Source organism: Euwallacea fornicatus, chromosome 2 (genome assembly GCF_040115645.1).
Source record: "Euwallacea fornicatus isolate EFF26 chromosome 2, ASM4011564v1, whole genome shotgun sequence".
Taxonomy (NCBI): domain Eukaryota; kingdom Metazoa; phylum Arthropoda; class Insecta; order Coleoptera; family Curculionidae; genus Euwallacea; species Euwallacea fornicatus.
Genome location: NC_089542.1, coordinates 5,122,903 through 5,138,591, shown reverse-complemented (window position 1 = coordinate 5,138,591; position 15,689 = coordinate 5,122,903). Strand labels below are relative to the sequence as shown.

The window sequence follows — 15,689 nt, the reverse complement described above, 5'->3', positions numbered from 1 at the left end:
GGTAGATAAATAATTCATAATTTCACTAGTTTTTATTAAATATTTTAAACATGATTGTTTTTTTTTATTGTTTCATTTATAAATTCTTGTTCTCGTTTTAATGAAAAATAATTATTTCGTCAGTTAAATGTTGAATTCCGGAAGCATTGGGTTTGACATTTTGAGTGACAGTTGTTGGTAGCCTTGGCGTGAGTTAAATGGCCGAAAGGCCGCATCTCCCGGAAATTTCAACAAAGTGTCGCTGAAAACCATCAAACGAATAACATTTTTAGTGTGAAACTGAAGCTAAAATTACACAGGTAACGTAGGTCATTCATCTTCCGCTCGAATCCAAGAACAAGACGCGTAAATCGAGCGTTAAACGTGCCGGGACTCGATCTCTCCGTACGTTGACATGCACGCATTCATTTGAAATGTCACCAAACCCATTACGAAAAAACTTATCTTAAAATAAACGTTTGATTTGAGCCCCAGGGCTTTAAAATAGCCCCAAAAGAGCGGTGGCTAATGCAAGCCAGGCAGAACGCAATTTCCTTCCTGCTGAAGCTATTTTTAGAACCCGACGTTGGTACGACCAATAACGGTAGTACCCTCACCTGAATATTTGAAACTGGTACGCCTTTTTGCCTGAAGATATTCGTATTTTTTTCATCTCTCATCATCACATTCATCTGCAAAGAACAGCGATTTAACCATATCAGGCCTATTGGGGTCTGGGACTTTTGTTGTGGTGGGAGTGTTCACAGTGGGTTCTGGCTCATTTAGCAGTGAGATTTCAATTTATTACTTTTCAGATTATTAGATAAGTGGTAAATATGTATATAGCTATAATTAAATTGTGTGAAAACAAACCAAAAAAATCTCTTAGGGCTGATCTTTTTCTTTCAGTCATGGCAGTAAATGTATACTCAACCAATGTCACCACAGAGAACCTCTCCAGACATGATATGTTAGCATGGCTCAATGAGTGTTTGCAAAGCAGTTTTGGGAAGATTGAGGAACTCTGCACTGGCGCTGCTTATTGTCAGTTCATGGATATGCTATTTCCTGGTTAGTCTCTATTATCAAAAAGAGTTATTATCTTTAGATTTGTGGGAATACTTTTTCAGGGTCAGTTCAGTTGAAGCGAGTAAAATTCCGCACCAATTTGGAGCATGAATACATACAAAACTTCAAAATCCTTCAAGCTGCCTTCAAGAAAATGAGTGTAGACAAGGTAAGTATTGATGTCTCCCAGACAGTTAGGAGTGTATTTAAGAAGTTTCTTGGCAATTTGAGGCTGTTATGAGGGCGAATTCTAGATTATCCCAGTGGACAAATTGATCAAGGGCCGATTCCAGGACAACTTTGAATTTTTGCAGTGGTTCAAGAAGTTCTTTGATGCCAATTATGATGGCAAAGAATATGATGCTATTGAGGCTCGTGGGGGGGTTGGAATTGGGTCAAAAGCGTCACAAACTAATGGACATCCCAGGCCTACTCCAAGAATTGGTAGGCCTCAGAGGCCCCTTGTAGATCATCCACTAGCGCTGCTGTCTCATAAATTATTATTGTTTTGTTTTGTTGGTTTTTATTAGTTTTTGTGTGGTGGTCTCCATACACACTCATACACACATCACCCCTCCTTCTCATATCGTCATACTGTCACCCCATTTTAGATTGTGCCAATCGACAAGCTGGTGAAGGGCCGTTTCCAGGACAATTTTGAATTTCTGCAATGGTTCAAGAAGTTCTTTGATGCTAACTACAGGGGAACTGACTATGACGCTTTGTCGGCCCGCGGCGGTGACCCGATGGGCAACGGGGGGGCTAACGCCCCAAAGGGACAGGGCATGATGCAGAGAAAGCCAGCGGCAGTCACCCAGCCGAGTTTGCCCGCCAAAGCTACTGTGAAACCTGTGGGGCGGGCTCGAGCCAGTATGTCATCCTCATTTGTGGTTTTGTGCGCACGGAGGGGGTGGTTTAAATGTTTTTGTATTGAGAGCAGTGGGAGCATGTGATTTGCTGTGTGATGTGTTTAGGGCGGTATTTGAGGTGGGTGTAATCAAATAGAAGCGAACAGAATATCATATGACTAAGTGACACGTGCTGCTGTAATTTGAAGTTAGTTTGAGTCAAGTGCCACCTCAAATGTCTGCTTGAATGAGTTTCCAATTAAAACACTTACTGACACCAGAAAGTCACTACTTTAAAGACATTTAATTACACAAGTTCACATATATAGAGCGTGAAAAAAAGTCGAAAAACTTTGCAACATTGAAACACCCCATAGTTACTTGATTTGAATAGCTACTAAGTGGGCATACCTGAAGATTTTGTAACACTAAATTGTGACGTTCTTGTCTGTCACCCGCACCCTTTCACCGCTTCGCACAAGCTCCAGTAGAGAATTCTCCCATCTCAGGAACTTAGTGCGTTTACCTCGCTCGTATGGTAAACGCATCACGTGTCAATCTTGTTAAAATGTCCTTTTTTAGTGCCGAAAGCAGCTGCCCCGGTTAGGCCCAGCCCCAACCGACCGGTGCCAAATAGGAACGCCGGTGATTTAAGCGGGAAAATCGAAGACTTGACCAATCAAGTCTCCGAATTCAAGGTGAGTGTAGCAATTGACGTTTAGCACAAGTGTCGATTGATTGGTTTTTGTTTTTCCTTGCAGCTAACCGTGGAGGGCCTGGAAAAAGAGCGCGACTTCTATTTTGGCAAACTGAGAGATATCGAGGTGATGTGTCAAGAAGCCGAAGAAAACAACCCTATTATCCAAAAAATTTTAGATGTCTTGTATGCGACTGAGGTAAGAATAATTGATTTCATGGCTTTTCCGCTGTTTGTTTCTCTCATATTTACTATTACGTACGGGACATAAACAAAGCGACTTTTACCTCCTTTTCTTTGTGTGGAGCGCGCTTAGTTATAAAATCATCCATTTTGTAGAAGTGTCAAAATAGTGTTAAAAAAACATTTGAAGGTAAGTAGGATGTGTCTATTAACGTCATCGGCCTGACGCTTCATGGTGCGTGTTCTAAGCTTTTATCTTTGCAGCGTTGCCACGCTGGTTTCTGTCGTTGTTTTAGGATGAGAGAAGGGACCTTATGTGGACGGAATTGATGATGAAGAAGCTCAGAGTGGTGACCGCCCCTGACGTCAATAGCAATGAGTGTCATCTGCCCAAAATGGTACCCGAGTATGCACGTCGAAGCTGAATAACAACTTTTTGTCTTATAGTGAAATATTTGTAAATATGACAATATGTCTAGTTTTGTTTAATTAAATTGAACAAAGACGATGGACCACAACTTCATGATTTTAAATGCAAATCAGAGGCATCACACTGGTGTACGAAATCAGTATGGCGGCACTGTGCGTGTTTATTTCATCAAAACAATGGAATGAAGTGTGCCATTTCAAAAGAATTAACTTTGATCTGTATCGCTTAAATTTTCAAGATCTAAATTTGAAGGGCAGTTGTTAGATTTTTCTGGAATGGTACAGTTCAGTGTTTCCAGATCATGGGAATTAAAGAAAAATCAAGATTTTGTTTTGAACATTAAACACTCTGTTGTCACATACTAAAAAAATCCCCAATCCTTCCCCAATATTTTTGGTATTCCGTGGTTGATTTGATGAGTAATGTGATTTTCTTTCTTCGCAGGAGGGTTTCGCACCCCCGTATGAAGTCGAAGGCGGCGCCGGGGACGATGACGAATACTGAACGAACCGAGGAAACTAACCCAATTTTATAAGTAACGAGAATCTAAATTGAGAAAATTCCACCCTCGGTGCAAGCAACTGTTTAAATAAATTGTAGCCTCAAACGGTTTATTTTTAATCTTTGCGGTTAAGTTTATCGGATATAGTTTTATACGAGTGTTGCTTTGTTCTTCAGTTACTGCTGGCGCGCGTTTTGCACTGAGGATATATCTTATTTTGTACTCTTAATAGTAAAGAAAACGCGCGAGAGCTGTATACTTCCTTCTGGATTTTCTACTTAATTTACTACTCATCAATGTTGTTTTTTTTTGTCTCTAGGATATGCGATTTATGCAAAATTATGATTCAAATAAAGTTATTTAAACAAGGTATTGGTGTGTTCAATAGTTTTGCGTTATTGCACGTTCATTAATTTCAACCTTCAAAAAAATTTTATTAAGGTTTTTAAAGACAATAGCGTCTTTCTTGTTGGCTAGATAGAGAAATGCTTCTAAACCGACTAAACTTATTGACTTCATGCTATCACCCTCTAAGATCATAAATAAAACAAAGGTAATAGAAATCTCCGAGCTGAGACAGACAACTAATGACACTTCGCTGCAACAGAGGACAACTAATTAACCTATTTTTAGACTATGTAAATAAATATGTCGCCAATACACCCCATTTAAACCCCAATTGTGTCCGATCAAAATGAGCAGCAGGAACCCTACAACGCTGATGACAATCCCTAGCGACGAAACCTTCGACTTCCTGTTCAAAATTGTACTGATCGGAGACTGCGGCACTGGTAAAACCTGTGTAGTGCAACGGTTCAAAAACGGCACCTTTATTGAGAGGCACGGAAACACTATCGGGGTGGATTTTTCCATGAAAACGGTTATAGTGGACGGCAAAAAGGTCAAGGTAACTCCCCTCACGTTCACCTCAAACAAGTCCCACAGTTAAGGATTTGCAGCTCCAAATATGGGACACTGCAGGACAAGAGCGATTTAGGACAATCACTCAGAGTTATTATAGATCTGCCAATGGCGTAATCATAGTTTATGACATCACCAAGAGATCCTCTTTCTTGTCGGTAGCCAGGCAAGTCAGAAACTCCATAAATTTTCAGTAGTAAGTTTGATAGTAATAGGTGGGTGGACGAAGTGAGGAGGTACTCGGGGAACTCCGTGCTTCTCGCCCTTGTGGGGAACAAGGCTGACCTGGAGAGTTGCCGAGAGGTGGAGTTTGAGGAGGCTGAAGCATTAAGCCAATACATGCCAGAGGTACTTTTTGTGCTAGAAGCAAGTGCCAAAGACAATTCAAATATTGAGGAGGCCTTTATGTGTCTAGCAACTGAGTTGAAGGTAATGTTTATTTACTATTTGACATTCGTTGATGATATGGTATATAGAGGCGCCAGGATAAAGGCATGCTGGGCCAAGATGATGAAGAGACAGTCAAGCTTGGTGAAAGTCGCTCAGTGTCAACATGTAGTAGTTGCACTAGAAGCCTTTTTTAGCCCCATTTTAGCCACATTTCAGGTGCCTTATGTAAGTTTTAAGTTGTGTCAGTGTCAGAATCTCATAGCCAATTGTGTTTTAGTCAATAAGTGCAACTTCCATTGGTACAAAAGTCAATAATATGTATATTTTTGCTGATATTTATTTAATCGCTTTAAGCAGTAACTATGATATTGTTTTAACAGATTGTCAGCTTTATAAGTTTTGAATTATTATACCAATATTTGCTTCCCTAATTTCAATATATCATTTTAATCTAGTTAAATCTATTTGGCAATTAAGGGTACTCAGAATTAGACTATTTTATTTTTAAAGGCTTTAGTTTTTTGTCTCTTGTAGAAGCAGCGAGTCAAAATCTCAGGAAGCAGGGTTAAAGTTCGAACTGTTAATGTTCTGTTAATTTATTTATAATCTTGTAACTCATCTCAAGGTTTCCACGATATTCGCTGGGTGTTAAATTTGACATTACGTTAATAATTTAACCCGTATTCGTAAAATCGAAACTAATTTTATTAATAAAAAAACTGTCTAAATATTATTTATTTATTAAGCGACTGTTTGAAGTAAGTTGTTTGTTAAAAAAAAGATTAATAAAGCTCTTTTAATAAAATTGCACTTTTTTGGTTTTTCTTCCCACTATAGTAGCGATAACTAGGATATATCTCTGAAAAAATACAACTTTGATATCGTTGCTTTATTGCTTACCTAGTTTCCAAATCTCCGAAATTCTCCTTGTTTCGCTTAAAAATCCTTTACATATGTGACATTGTCACGTTTTCAAAAAATTGCCACTTTTTCACTTGCATCAAGCATTACTTCGGATTACCCTGTTCTTATATCTCTGAATTTTCCGTCATATTGTTTAAATTCTGTGCATGTTGCACATTACGTTGTCATGTTCCTAAACAAAATTTGCATAATTTCGTCACTGCATCGCCGAGAAATAGGGTTGCCAAACCCATGAAATTTTAATTGTTTTACATCGAAAATAAAGATCACTGTTGCGAATTCTATTTTAATGTTATATTTATTTCGAGAATTACAATCTAAACGTAAAATGGACATAAATATTCCAAAATAAATTTTTATGTTCTAAACGTAGTTAACGATAAATTAGCATTACTCCTATACGCCGACAGGCAGTTGTTTTGCGCAGCTGTGTTCGAAAATGACTTATAGTACTACATTTTTTTTGTAACTTCTTAAAGCTAATTTTAAGCATTACGTTTAAAATCAGCCATCGATACCTTAATTTGTATACTTAATGAAGGCGGCAGTACTACCTTTACGCTCTTTCAATCCTCAACTTAATTTCCTTGCGGGGATGGAGCAGTATCATGCTGGGCTTAAATAACAACTCTCCTGACTCATCCCCTTCAGCAAGAGTAAATTTAGTATCACTAAGAAACCCTGTTAATCCGGCTTTAGCTTGCATAAGAGCGAATCTGGCGCCAATACAAACCCTGGGTCCATCTCCGAAAGGCAGATGGGTGAAGTCTTGTCTCTTAGCCACCTCCTCCTTGCTGAATCTCTCTGGATTGAACTCATCAGGGTTCGGGTAAAATTCCGGATCCATATGAATACCTCTTATAGGGATTTGCAATGCTGTGCCCTTTTCAAGGATTACGTCAGAGTTAGGGACTTTGTAGGCCTTGGTGCAAACGCGTGGGATCGACGGCAATATCGGGTATTTCCTGAGTGTTTCCAATATGACTTTCTCGGTGAGCTCTAGCTCCTTGAGCCCCTCATACGTCATTTTGCCGCCATGTTTTTTTAAAATTTCGCGCATTTCTTCTCTCATCTGGTCTTGAATATCCTGTTTTCGGGCTAACTCGTAAAGGGCGCATGTCATAGTGGTTGCCGAGGTGTCAAAACCTGCCACTAAGAAAATAAAGCACTGAGCGAGGATTTCGTCATCTGTCAAAGTGGCTTGATCTTCGGATTTAATTGAGGTTGATTTGTTGCGTAATTCAAGCAAGAAATGCATGAAATCTTTTCTATAAAAAACGAAAAAAATAGTGACGATAATGATGCATTGTTGCGTTTAAATGATTCGCAAAAAATGCACCAAAATAATCTACACTTTCCATTGCGGCCATCTTCTTTTTCTATTACGTAGTTGCGAAATTTCTCGTAATATTTACCTATATACATTATGTTTCTGTCTGTACTCCATAGTATCATGAACGACCGTCCTGAAGAATTCTTCTACATGAGGAAAACTTTTATATCCAGTATACCCTAGCAGCTTCCTGGGGAAATTGTGTTCAAGGAACTGTTTCAACGCCATTGGCTTATTAATTTTCTTGCACTCCGTCCTTAAAAAATTGATAAATTAGAAACTACAATAATTTTAATGCAAAGAGTCAAACAATACAAGAAGAGGCATTGAGGATCATTAAGGGAGTCGCACTCGATCCCAAACGCGCATGATCCGATTACGTCAGTGGTAAAGCGCCCGCTCATGTCCGTTACATTTAAAGTGCCCTCTCCGTTGCGCAAGTGTGACTGCACCGCTCTTCTCAACAACTCTGCCTTGTCGTAAACAGTGTTAAACATGAACTTCATGCGACTGGAGGTGAAAGTGGGGCTCAGCTTTTGACGCAAGTTCTTCCAGGCTTCCCCCTCCATTCGGAACAAGTTTACTGTCAACGGGTCTTTCTCGTGGAGATATCCACCTATTAAAAAAATCATAGCAGTGATAAGTGGTCCAACGCAGCCCCTGAGGAATGTGACGTCATATTGGCTGGCACTGTACTAACTATTATTCTGTTGTTAAATTTTCGAAGATATCACAAGGCAAATATTTTCTCTGAAGTTCCGTTTGGTATCACTGAAATTTTACAGGGTATAGTAGCGCAACGTACTTAAAAGTATCCCTCTTAATGATGATTCATTTTGTTAAGGAGCACTAACATGTTATATTGCCAGGTATTGGAAAATTCTTTATTTTTAATTAAATTTTAGAAAGTTACAGTGATGCCTCACAATTTTTCTCATAAATTTTTATGGCTTTGCCCAAATTTTGACCATAATCCTTTGATACCATTTCGTCTGCTCTACGATGATTACTATATTGTTTGACGATCAGCCAATTGTTTTATCTTAAAACGATTATGACATAATATAGCCTTTACCTCTGTCCTGGAAGCAATTGAAATCTTTGACCATAATTTGCTTGATTAAATCCAAATCGACGGGCACGAAAACTGGCTGGAAACCCCAGAAAACGCCCCCAAAAGCAAGATGCCGGTCTTTGAATTTTAAGTAAATATCCTTAAAGGAGTTTCCGATATCTGCTGTTTTAGTAAATACGCCTCTGGAAATATTTTTAGCATTAAATAGCCCCTTGCTGAAATGAAAACTCACCTCAAATCCCCATAGAAAAATTCCGGATTCAACTGGGCGACTCCCCTCCGTTTCCAATAAGAGTAGTGCCATTTGAAGTATAGCACTAAAAGCAGCGAAATTAAGAGAAGCGGCACAGCTATCAATAAGAGAGACATCTTGAACACTGGTGTATTTTGTTGACATTAAAGTTTATCGTTGTTGTACAAGATAGTTACTTTTGCTCCAAGGGTCCGTAGGTCGAACGCATACATACAGAGTGCTCACAAATTAGTCAATCAAAAGCCCATTCGAAACTCGACCAGATCTTCGAAACAAGTGAACAGCGTGCTTGTGCTTCACTCGCATTTTGTCCGCGCTTCGCTCTGATGCTCAGCTTGTTTCGTTGATTGGCGCGATTTCAATTATTTCACTTCTTTCTTATTTCGTAGTCATTTGTTCATCAGTAACTTGTGATTTTGAATTTCCAAAAAAATTGTAATTGTCCAGAAGTGTATTAGGATCAGAAGACACGCAGGGGCTCCCATGGTTTTGATTTGAGGGTTATTGTGGTCATATTGACAGGTAAGAGCAAAGATTTTTTTCGAAGATTTATATGCAGTTTTCAAATCTCTGAGCCAATCATTAATTTTGAAATTTTCAAAGTCGATAGCGGAATGTTAAGGCTATCGAGTAGGGCATAAGCACTTTTAATGAATTGTGAAGTTTGGAGCCAAAATTTTTTAACGTTTGTTAACGTCTTAACTGATTACTTGACCGGAAAGTTACATACTTAAACTTGGTCCATTTGTGAATCTGTCAGTTGACTGGTCAATATGAAACTTTTAGGACTTCTAAAGCAAACTTTAGGCTTTCGAATAAGACATAAGTGGTTTTAGCAAGTTGCGAGGTTTGAAAGCCAAAACTTTTAAAAAATTGTTAACGGCTTAACTAATTACTGGACCTGAAAATTACCGCCTAAATCTGGTTCTGTTGCGGCTCTGTTAGTTGATTGATCAATATGAAACTTTCAGAATTTATAAAGCAAACTTTAAGCATTCGAATGAGGCATAAGCGCGTTTAGAAAGTTTTGAAGTTTTGAAGCCAGATTTTTTTAAACATTGTAAGCGTCTTAACTGACTACTTGACCTGAAAGTTAAGTTTTTAAATACGGTCCTGCTATGGACTTTTAAGTTAACTAATCGATATGGAAATTTCAAGGTTTTTGAAGTAAAATTGAGGCTTTCAGGTGAGGTCTAAGTGCTTTTAGTAAGTTGTGCAATTTGGAAGGGACAGTTTACAAAAAAAATTTTTTGTCTTATTTTGACCTCCATCACCTCACTCATTTGATTGTTTAACGGCTACTTTAATGTCTGTTCAATTAAATGAAAATTGTTATTATGCATGCAATGAGGCTCGAAAATTTAAATATTTTTGACACTGCATGATCGGTATCCAATCGCCGATCATCAGGAATGAATACTAATGTGTTAAGAGAGAAATTCGACCTCTTGAGGTGAATTTAAATCGCACGAAAACGGAGCGGTTTTTTTTCACTTCAGGCCTTAATTGGAGCAGTAACTGTCCTGACCCCCCATATGAAGAGAGATATTTTTTATTAAACCCTTTTAAGGTAGCTTCGACGCCCTCACATTTTTTTATAGCCGCGCATATCTCGTTCTAGATTTCTTTGGAGCACTTTAAGGCCTGCGATAATTTGCAAGGTTAATTCATATATCAGAACATCTCATTTCAAGATGGTTTGCATAATTTATGGCGTAATCTAGGTAAACGAGGCAGCGCCTTCCGGTTACGTCGGGACTCTGTCCACGACCAATAAATCAACCTGCCAGTGTCGTATTTGGTATCTCTACATAGCCAGTTTTTTCAGCCTAAAGTTCGCTTTCTTGGCGAACAAGTCTCTTTGTGGGTTACTGGACAAGGAACTAGTTCAACAGGCTGCAAAACACTGTAAAATGGCGAATGTGTAACAAGTGAAATTTTTGGCGCACTGACACAGTGACCACTGCACGAAAATTCGGACCCGAGCTGGTGCATCCAAACCTGTTTGCCTTCCACTCGCTTATTTGTTAATAATTTGTATTACGGAATTCGGAACGAGGCGTTTATCGAACCAGTGAACCTGAACGCAATGAGACTGGTTATGGAAATTGGCATGCGTCGCCTCTTTTGATTCATAGTGCTCCATTTTTTGTACACTAAACACCATCCTGGTCGGATTATTATGCGGCGTCGATGGAGCGCACGTGAAGGAATGCCCATTGGCAATTACTTACAAACTGGTTCAATAGAAAAAGCGCTTCAATTTGTATCAAAATCAATGCCGTATTTATTCTTAATAAAGAGGACTACCATTGATGACGTCACACATCTCCGGTTTTTCTTGCAGGCCTTTACACTAAATTTTGATACATTTGTCAGGTAAATTATAATCACGTGACCTTGGCAAATGTATCAATCAAATATAAAACAAAACTTAGAGCAAAAAGGAGCCTAAAAATGACCGCCCATGAGCCGTAAGTGTCATCCTGACGGTTGAAACGAAAGAAGCGCGGTAAGAACACAGCTAAAAGTTTCCCATTTTACGGATGATGATAATTATTTCTAATTTAACAATTTAATTTTTCTAATTGCAGGATGTTAAAGAATGCCCTCCTGCTCCGCAGTATAAAACCAATAATCCTACTCTTTTTCCTTGTGGGAATTAAGGCCGAAAAGCAACAGCAAAAGTCGCGCCAAAAGCGCATATTATGGTACGACCGATCTTCATTTTATATTCTTCATTTATCAGTATTAATAAAATTCAGGGTCACGGAAGACGGGCGCTTGGCCTTGCCTCCAGGAACTACAATGATAATAGCCCCCTCTCTGTCAATGCCTTTTGTTAGACACCCCCCTAAGGGGTTCTTCTCCAACTTGACCGTCAGCCTCCCCTTCACCAGTAAGTCTTTTTTTCAAATTATCAACTATCGCCACTTTACACTAACCATTGCAGTCGATTTTGACAAACTGGGCCTAACAGACAACGAAAACCCTTTTGGGGATGTGCCCCCTCTTCTGGCCAGATCAATGGGCAGAACTGCGGGTGGCATTTTCGCCGACTACATTGGAGACATGCTGAATAGGCGGAGAGTCAAAAGGTCAATCATTTTAATTGCTCTAAAATATTGTTTTAACCCCTGCAATAGGTCTCCTCCCAAAACGTCTGGCCACTTCCAAGGGGGCGAAAGAGCCCTGCTTTACGTGGCCATAGAGGAACTTTTGGAAAACTTCGGAATGGACGGAAGGGCGTGTTTGCTTAGGGCTATCTGCGAGGTCCACGCCTATCCGCTGGGAGGTTTCGGGCTGCTGGGGGAAATGCTTAAGCTTTTCCTGAGGTATGTGTATATTATAGTAGAGGTCTAGAAATTTTCAAAATAAATTATTTTAGTGCCAGCCAGTCTCCATATGCACACTTGATGCAGGATCATGTTAACGCTGAAAGAGCTGGAAGGGGGCTTGAAGGGGGTGCAGGCGAGTGTTGGCCCTACATGAAGGATTGTCCTAAATCTCTGTTTATGAACAAACACAATCGATACAGGTAGAATTTAATCAAGATCACTGTGCATTGAAGTCACAAAAATCTCTCCATAAAAAAATCGTTATTAATTGTGACGTCACAGGAAGTCTTCTGTCGATTAGAAGTTATTTTTTCTTTTACAGCCATGATGATGACGAAGGGGAGGAAATAAATGAAGTGGCCCCAGTGGAGGAGGTCATGTACAATCCCTCAAGGGCGTCAATGTAGTCTTAAGTAATACGTACCAAAAAAAAACAAAATGTGATTTTACAGCTAAGTCAGCGCGAGTGCGAGTTAAAGTAAATTTAACTTATATAAAAGGACTTTAGGATTCAAAGTTAGTCATAAAATTTGCCACCCAGTTAGGTTATTAATTGGGTGGCAACTCTGCAGGACGAAGAGGGGATTTATTTGTGTTTTTAAGGGTCCATAGAACATGAGTAAATCAGTCTAAAAATATTAATAATAAAGCTGTTGTAATTATTCAATATGGCCGCAGGAATCACGTCAGATAATCATTTTGAATTGTGCAGCTTTTAAAATGTCCATTCAAAATGGCCGCTGGGGTTCACCTGGGTGTTTGGGTAGCTGTAGACAAAATAGGCAATGTGTTGTAAATATTACAAACTTATATTACGATATAATCATGAATTTATTGGTTAAATAAGTAACTGAAATGCTGCAATTATGTAAATATGTATATTCACTATTATATATATTAAAAAATCTTTAAGCTCCTCATTTTATTGTCCGAGGTGATAATCTCCAACCTGGGCGTTACCAGCAACCCGGACACCCATCTAAATCCACTTTTACTGCCAAATATCTTCACCACGTTCCCATCAGGGGTGAATACTTGAATCTGCGTGAAACCAACGGTTAAATCCTTAAAAAAGTTTCCCTCAAACCTACCCTGGCATTCCCCGCATCTCCCACTAGAACAAATCCCTTGGGGTCGACTGCTACCACCTCAGCCGACCGGAACTGCCCCGGGTTCTTCCCAAAAGATCCTATTTCTTGCAATAACTCCCCCTTGAGATTATATCTTTTCACTCTATTATTGCCAGAGTCGGCTACGATGATATCATCCCCGAACACTGCGACGCTGGTGGGGAAATTGAGCTGTGTGACTCCGTGCTGCGCACCAATGATCCCTAATTTCTCCCCAGTGATGGGGTCCACTAGGAGAATTCTATCATTTCCAGTATCGCATACTACAAGCTCCTCATTGGGGCCTATGGCAATGCCGTCGGGGCTGCGCATTTTCAATCCAGTGAAGCTGCGCAGATGTGCCCCCTCGCTCGAGAAGACGTGCACCCAATGTTTCCATTTGTCAGAGACAAAGACTTCCTTCTTATTAGCCCAAAATGCAAGGCCTGCAGGGCAAACCATGTCTGCATGCGTGAGACGGTCAACTAGTTTAAACCTGCTCTTGTCGAGAATCAATACATAGTGGCTATCCGTAGCCGCAATATACAATTTGTTCTCGTCCCAAGGGGGGATTCCCAGGCCCGCAGGCCTGGGGCATTTGTTCCAAACAAGCTTTGGCATGAAAGACCTGGCCTTATAGTGTTTAGTCATTGAATCGATGCTCTCAAAAGGATTCGTCACCAAAAAGAAGTTTTGCTGCTGTGGCTCCTCCTCATCGTTGTAAATCCCCTCAGACATTTGTTCCAATTTAAAAGCGTCCGGATCGAAAGTAATTCGTGCCTCTCCAAAATACCCCACCTGATCCAGGATCTTTGAAGTTTCTTTATGGAGGTTCAAGTAAGTAGTGACTTGGTTGGTCCTCTCCTTGCTGCGCACCTCAATGTCTTTCATGAGTCTCTCAATGCTGTGCAGAAGGCTATCTGAAGTAACCCCAGCCTCCTTCTTTATGCTATCCACTTCCTCTAACACCTGCCTCTCCCCCATTTTTAGGGTCTCTATTTTAAGTTTAGTGGCTTTGCCTACTTTTTCCTCTAAAGTTTCACATCTGATCAGAAAATTTTCGTACTTGTGTCTAAGACGCTGTTCTGATTCGTTAAGCTGCCGCACAAGGATTAATAAGTTGTTATTCAATTCTACCAGGTGAGCGTTCCAACACACGCTGCAAAATATCTGAGAAACTCGTTTATTGAAGCCCCACTACTTATAATACTAAATACCTGCATGCAATGCTGGCACACCTGCTCTTGTTGGGCGGACACCATCTGGCAATTGATGCACCGGTAATTCTCCATTACCTTTGGGGAAGACGGCGATTCCTCTACCACCTTCAAGAAAGACTCAAGGTACAAGTTCTTCGGGAGTTTCTCTAGTGAGGCGATGCCCTCTGTTAGAGACACCTGCCTCTGGCAGATCGGACAAGACATGGTCTTCACCTCGTTGTCAAAAGTTAGATATCTCTGATTTCTGGCGATTCAAATAAAATTTGATGGTTTAAACTGGGATTTACAAACCTAGAAGAGTCGTTGTGTGCTGCAAATCGCAGGTTCCTAGACGTTACATGCGATTTGAGGCAGATGAGGCAAAACGTGTGCTGGCAGGGCAGCATGCGAGGATGCAAGAGCTTTTCCAGGCAGATACCGCATTGCAGCAATTCCTCCAAGGCCGGAAAGGGGTCACTAGAATTTAGAATATAATTAAGAGCACTCAGCTATGAAATTTTTGATTCTTTAAGTGCATTTAGTTATCGAGTTTATTGAGTACATTATTTACTTTCCATACACCTAGCGGTTTTGTAGGAAAGCTGTTTTGAAGTTTTCCTTAGCACCATCTGTTATTAATTTAGGCATTGGGAAGATGTGCTAATACTTAAATTTGAAATGCAATGTATTATATGAAAAAAAACTACAGGAACTTTCTAATACTAATATCGGTCTATCAAAACCTTTGTTTGGCTCCATTCGGCACAGCAGAAGTACTACCAATTCCACCATTCATTCTCAACTTCAGGGAGGTGCCTTTCTTGAACCGTCGCACTTGCACCTTGTTATCTGCACTTCTTTCGAAAGTGGACACAGTCCTAAGAATATCACTCATCGTTATAATCAACTCACTTTAGGGTTAATCAACTAGTCGCGAAAAAACGGAATTATTGCGCGCTACCTTAAATAATATCTATCTTATTGACGTTTTCTACGTAGTATCTAATCAAATCAATGGATTTTAAGCCCTGATAACGAATCGAAATTAATATTTCTCAAGTCTTTTATTGTCATTGGAGTACAAGGGATTTAAGTTGTCATTATTGTGTTTATGGATATGAAATCAAAACTCGATATTATCGGAATTTCTACATCTAAACCTGGAATGTAAAAACACTGCTTTTATGAAAGGATGCAAATATCTTTAACGATTAGCAAAGAGACGAGTCTCAAATAAACACACCAATATGATAGCAAAGGAGGAAAAGAGAACCGCATTTTTTTTTAAATTTTTAGTTGACCTATTTCAAATATTCGTAATTATAAGAAAGATTAAATTGAAGTCTTAAAAAAATGACGACGCTCATGGAAAAGGAGCTATACTCCCCAAAAAAGGATTTGAAAGATGAAGATTCGAAAATGCAGGAAAATCCTTTTTTT

At 39.6% G+C, this 15,689-nt stretch overlaps 5 protein-coding genes across 12 annotated transcripts; 3 read left to right on the top strand and 2 right to left on the bottom strand.

Moving 5' to 3' along the window:
- The first annotated feature begins 59 nt into the window (after positions 1-59).
- Positions 60-4,079, top strand: Eb1 (microtubule-associated protein RP/EB family member 1). 5 transcript variants are annotated; one of them, XM_066297585.1, is made up of 7 exons: positions 60-299; positions 889-1,050; positions 1,110-1,216; positions 1,302-1,491; positions 2,478-2,593; positions 2,657-2,791; positions 3,072-3,293. In XM_066297585.1, the coding sequence occupies exons 2-7, from the start codon at positions 891-893 to the stop codon at positions 3,198-3,200; spliced, it is 837 nt and encodes a 278-aa protein (XP_066153682.1). In that variant the 5' UTR covers positions 60-299; positions 889-890; the 3' UTR covers positions 3,201-3,293. The 5 variants fall into 5 exon arrangements, with proteins under 5 accessions (XP_066153682.1, XP_066153666.1, XP_066153649.1 ...); XM_066297569.1 differs by lacking the exon at positions 1,302-1,491 and adding an exon at positions 1,659-1,917 and having other exon boundaries at positions 71-304; XM_066297552.1 differs by lacking the exon at positions 1,302-1,491 and adding an exon at positions 1,659-1,917 and having other exon boundaries at positions 79-299.
- Positions 4,080-4,323: 244 nt separating this feature from the next.
- On the top strand, positions 4,324-5,828 carry Rab19 (RAS oncogene family member Rab19). The gene is made up of 4 exons (XM_066297682.1): positions 4,324-4,614; positions 4,667-4,794; positions 4,844-5,057; positions 5,105-5,828. The coding sequence occupies exons 1-4, from the start codon at positions 4,402-4,404 to the stop codon at positions 5,210-5,212; spliced, it is 663 nt and encodes a 220-aa protein (XP_066153779.1). The 5' UTR covers positions 4,324-4,401; the 3' UTR covers positions 5,213-5,828.
- A 393-nt stretch (positions 5,829-6,221) lies between these two features.
- LOC136347382 (probable cytochrome P450 6a23) lies at positions 6,222-8,822 on the bottom strand. Its single transcript, XM_066297306.1, has 5 exons — positions 8,583-8,822; positions 8,351-8,532; positions 7,591-7,891; positions 7,358-7,531; positions 6,222-7,210 (listed from the first exon to the last, which is right to left on the bottom strand). The coding sequence occupies exons 1-5, from the start codon at positions 8,717-8,719 to the stop codon at positions 6,499-6,501; spliced, it is 1,506 nt and encodes a 501-aa protein (XP_066153403.1). The 5' UTR covers positions 8,720-8,822; the 3' UTR covers positions 6,222-6,498.
- Positions 8,823-8,894: 72 nt separating this feature from the next.
- On the top strand, positions 8,895-12,848 carry LOC136347526 (uncharacterized). 4 transcript variants are annotated; one of them, XM_066297614.1, is made up of 8 exons: positions 8,895-9,125; positions 10,432-10,982; positions 11,042-11,115; positions 11,192-11,314; positions 11,369-11,502; positions 11,557-11,938; positions 11,992-12,141; positions 12,264-12,848. In XM_066297614.1, the coding sequence occupies exons 4-8, from the start codon at positions 11,199-11,201 to the stop codon at positions 12,346-12,348; spliced, it is 867 nt and encodes a 288-aa protein (XP_066153711.1). In that variant the 5' UTR covers positions 8,895-9,125; positions 10,432-10,982; positions 11,042-11,115; positions 11,192-11,198; the 3' UTR covers positions 12,349-12,848. The 4 variants fall into 4 exon arrangements, with proteins under 4 accessions (XP_066153711.1, XP_066153702.1, XP_066153694.1 ...); XM_066297605.1 differs by having other exon boundaries at positions 8,896-9,125; positions 10,432-11,115; positions 11,198-11,314; XM_066297622.1 differs by lacking the exons at positions 10,432-10,982; positions 11,042-11,115 and having other exon boundaries at positions 8,902-9,125; positions 11,198-11,314; positions 11,557-11,701; positions 11,750-11,938.
- Positions 12,839-15,241, bottom strand: LOC136347299 (tripartite motif-containing protein 2-like). The gene is made up of 5 exons (XM_066297183.1): positions 14,993-15,241; positions 14,562-14,726; positions 14,268-14,514; positions 13,033-14,220; positions 12,839-12,982 (listed from the first exon to the last, which is right to left on the bottom strand). Exons 1-5 carry the CDS (start codon positions 15,142-15,144, stop codon positions 12,839-12,841), a joined length of 1,896 nt encoding a protein of 631 aa, XP_066153280.1. The 5' UTR covers positions 15,145-15,241.
- Positions 15,242-15,689: the final 448 nt, after the last annotated feature.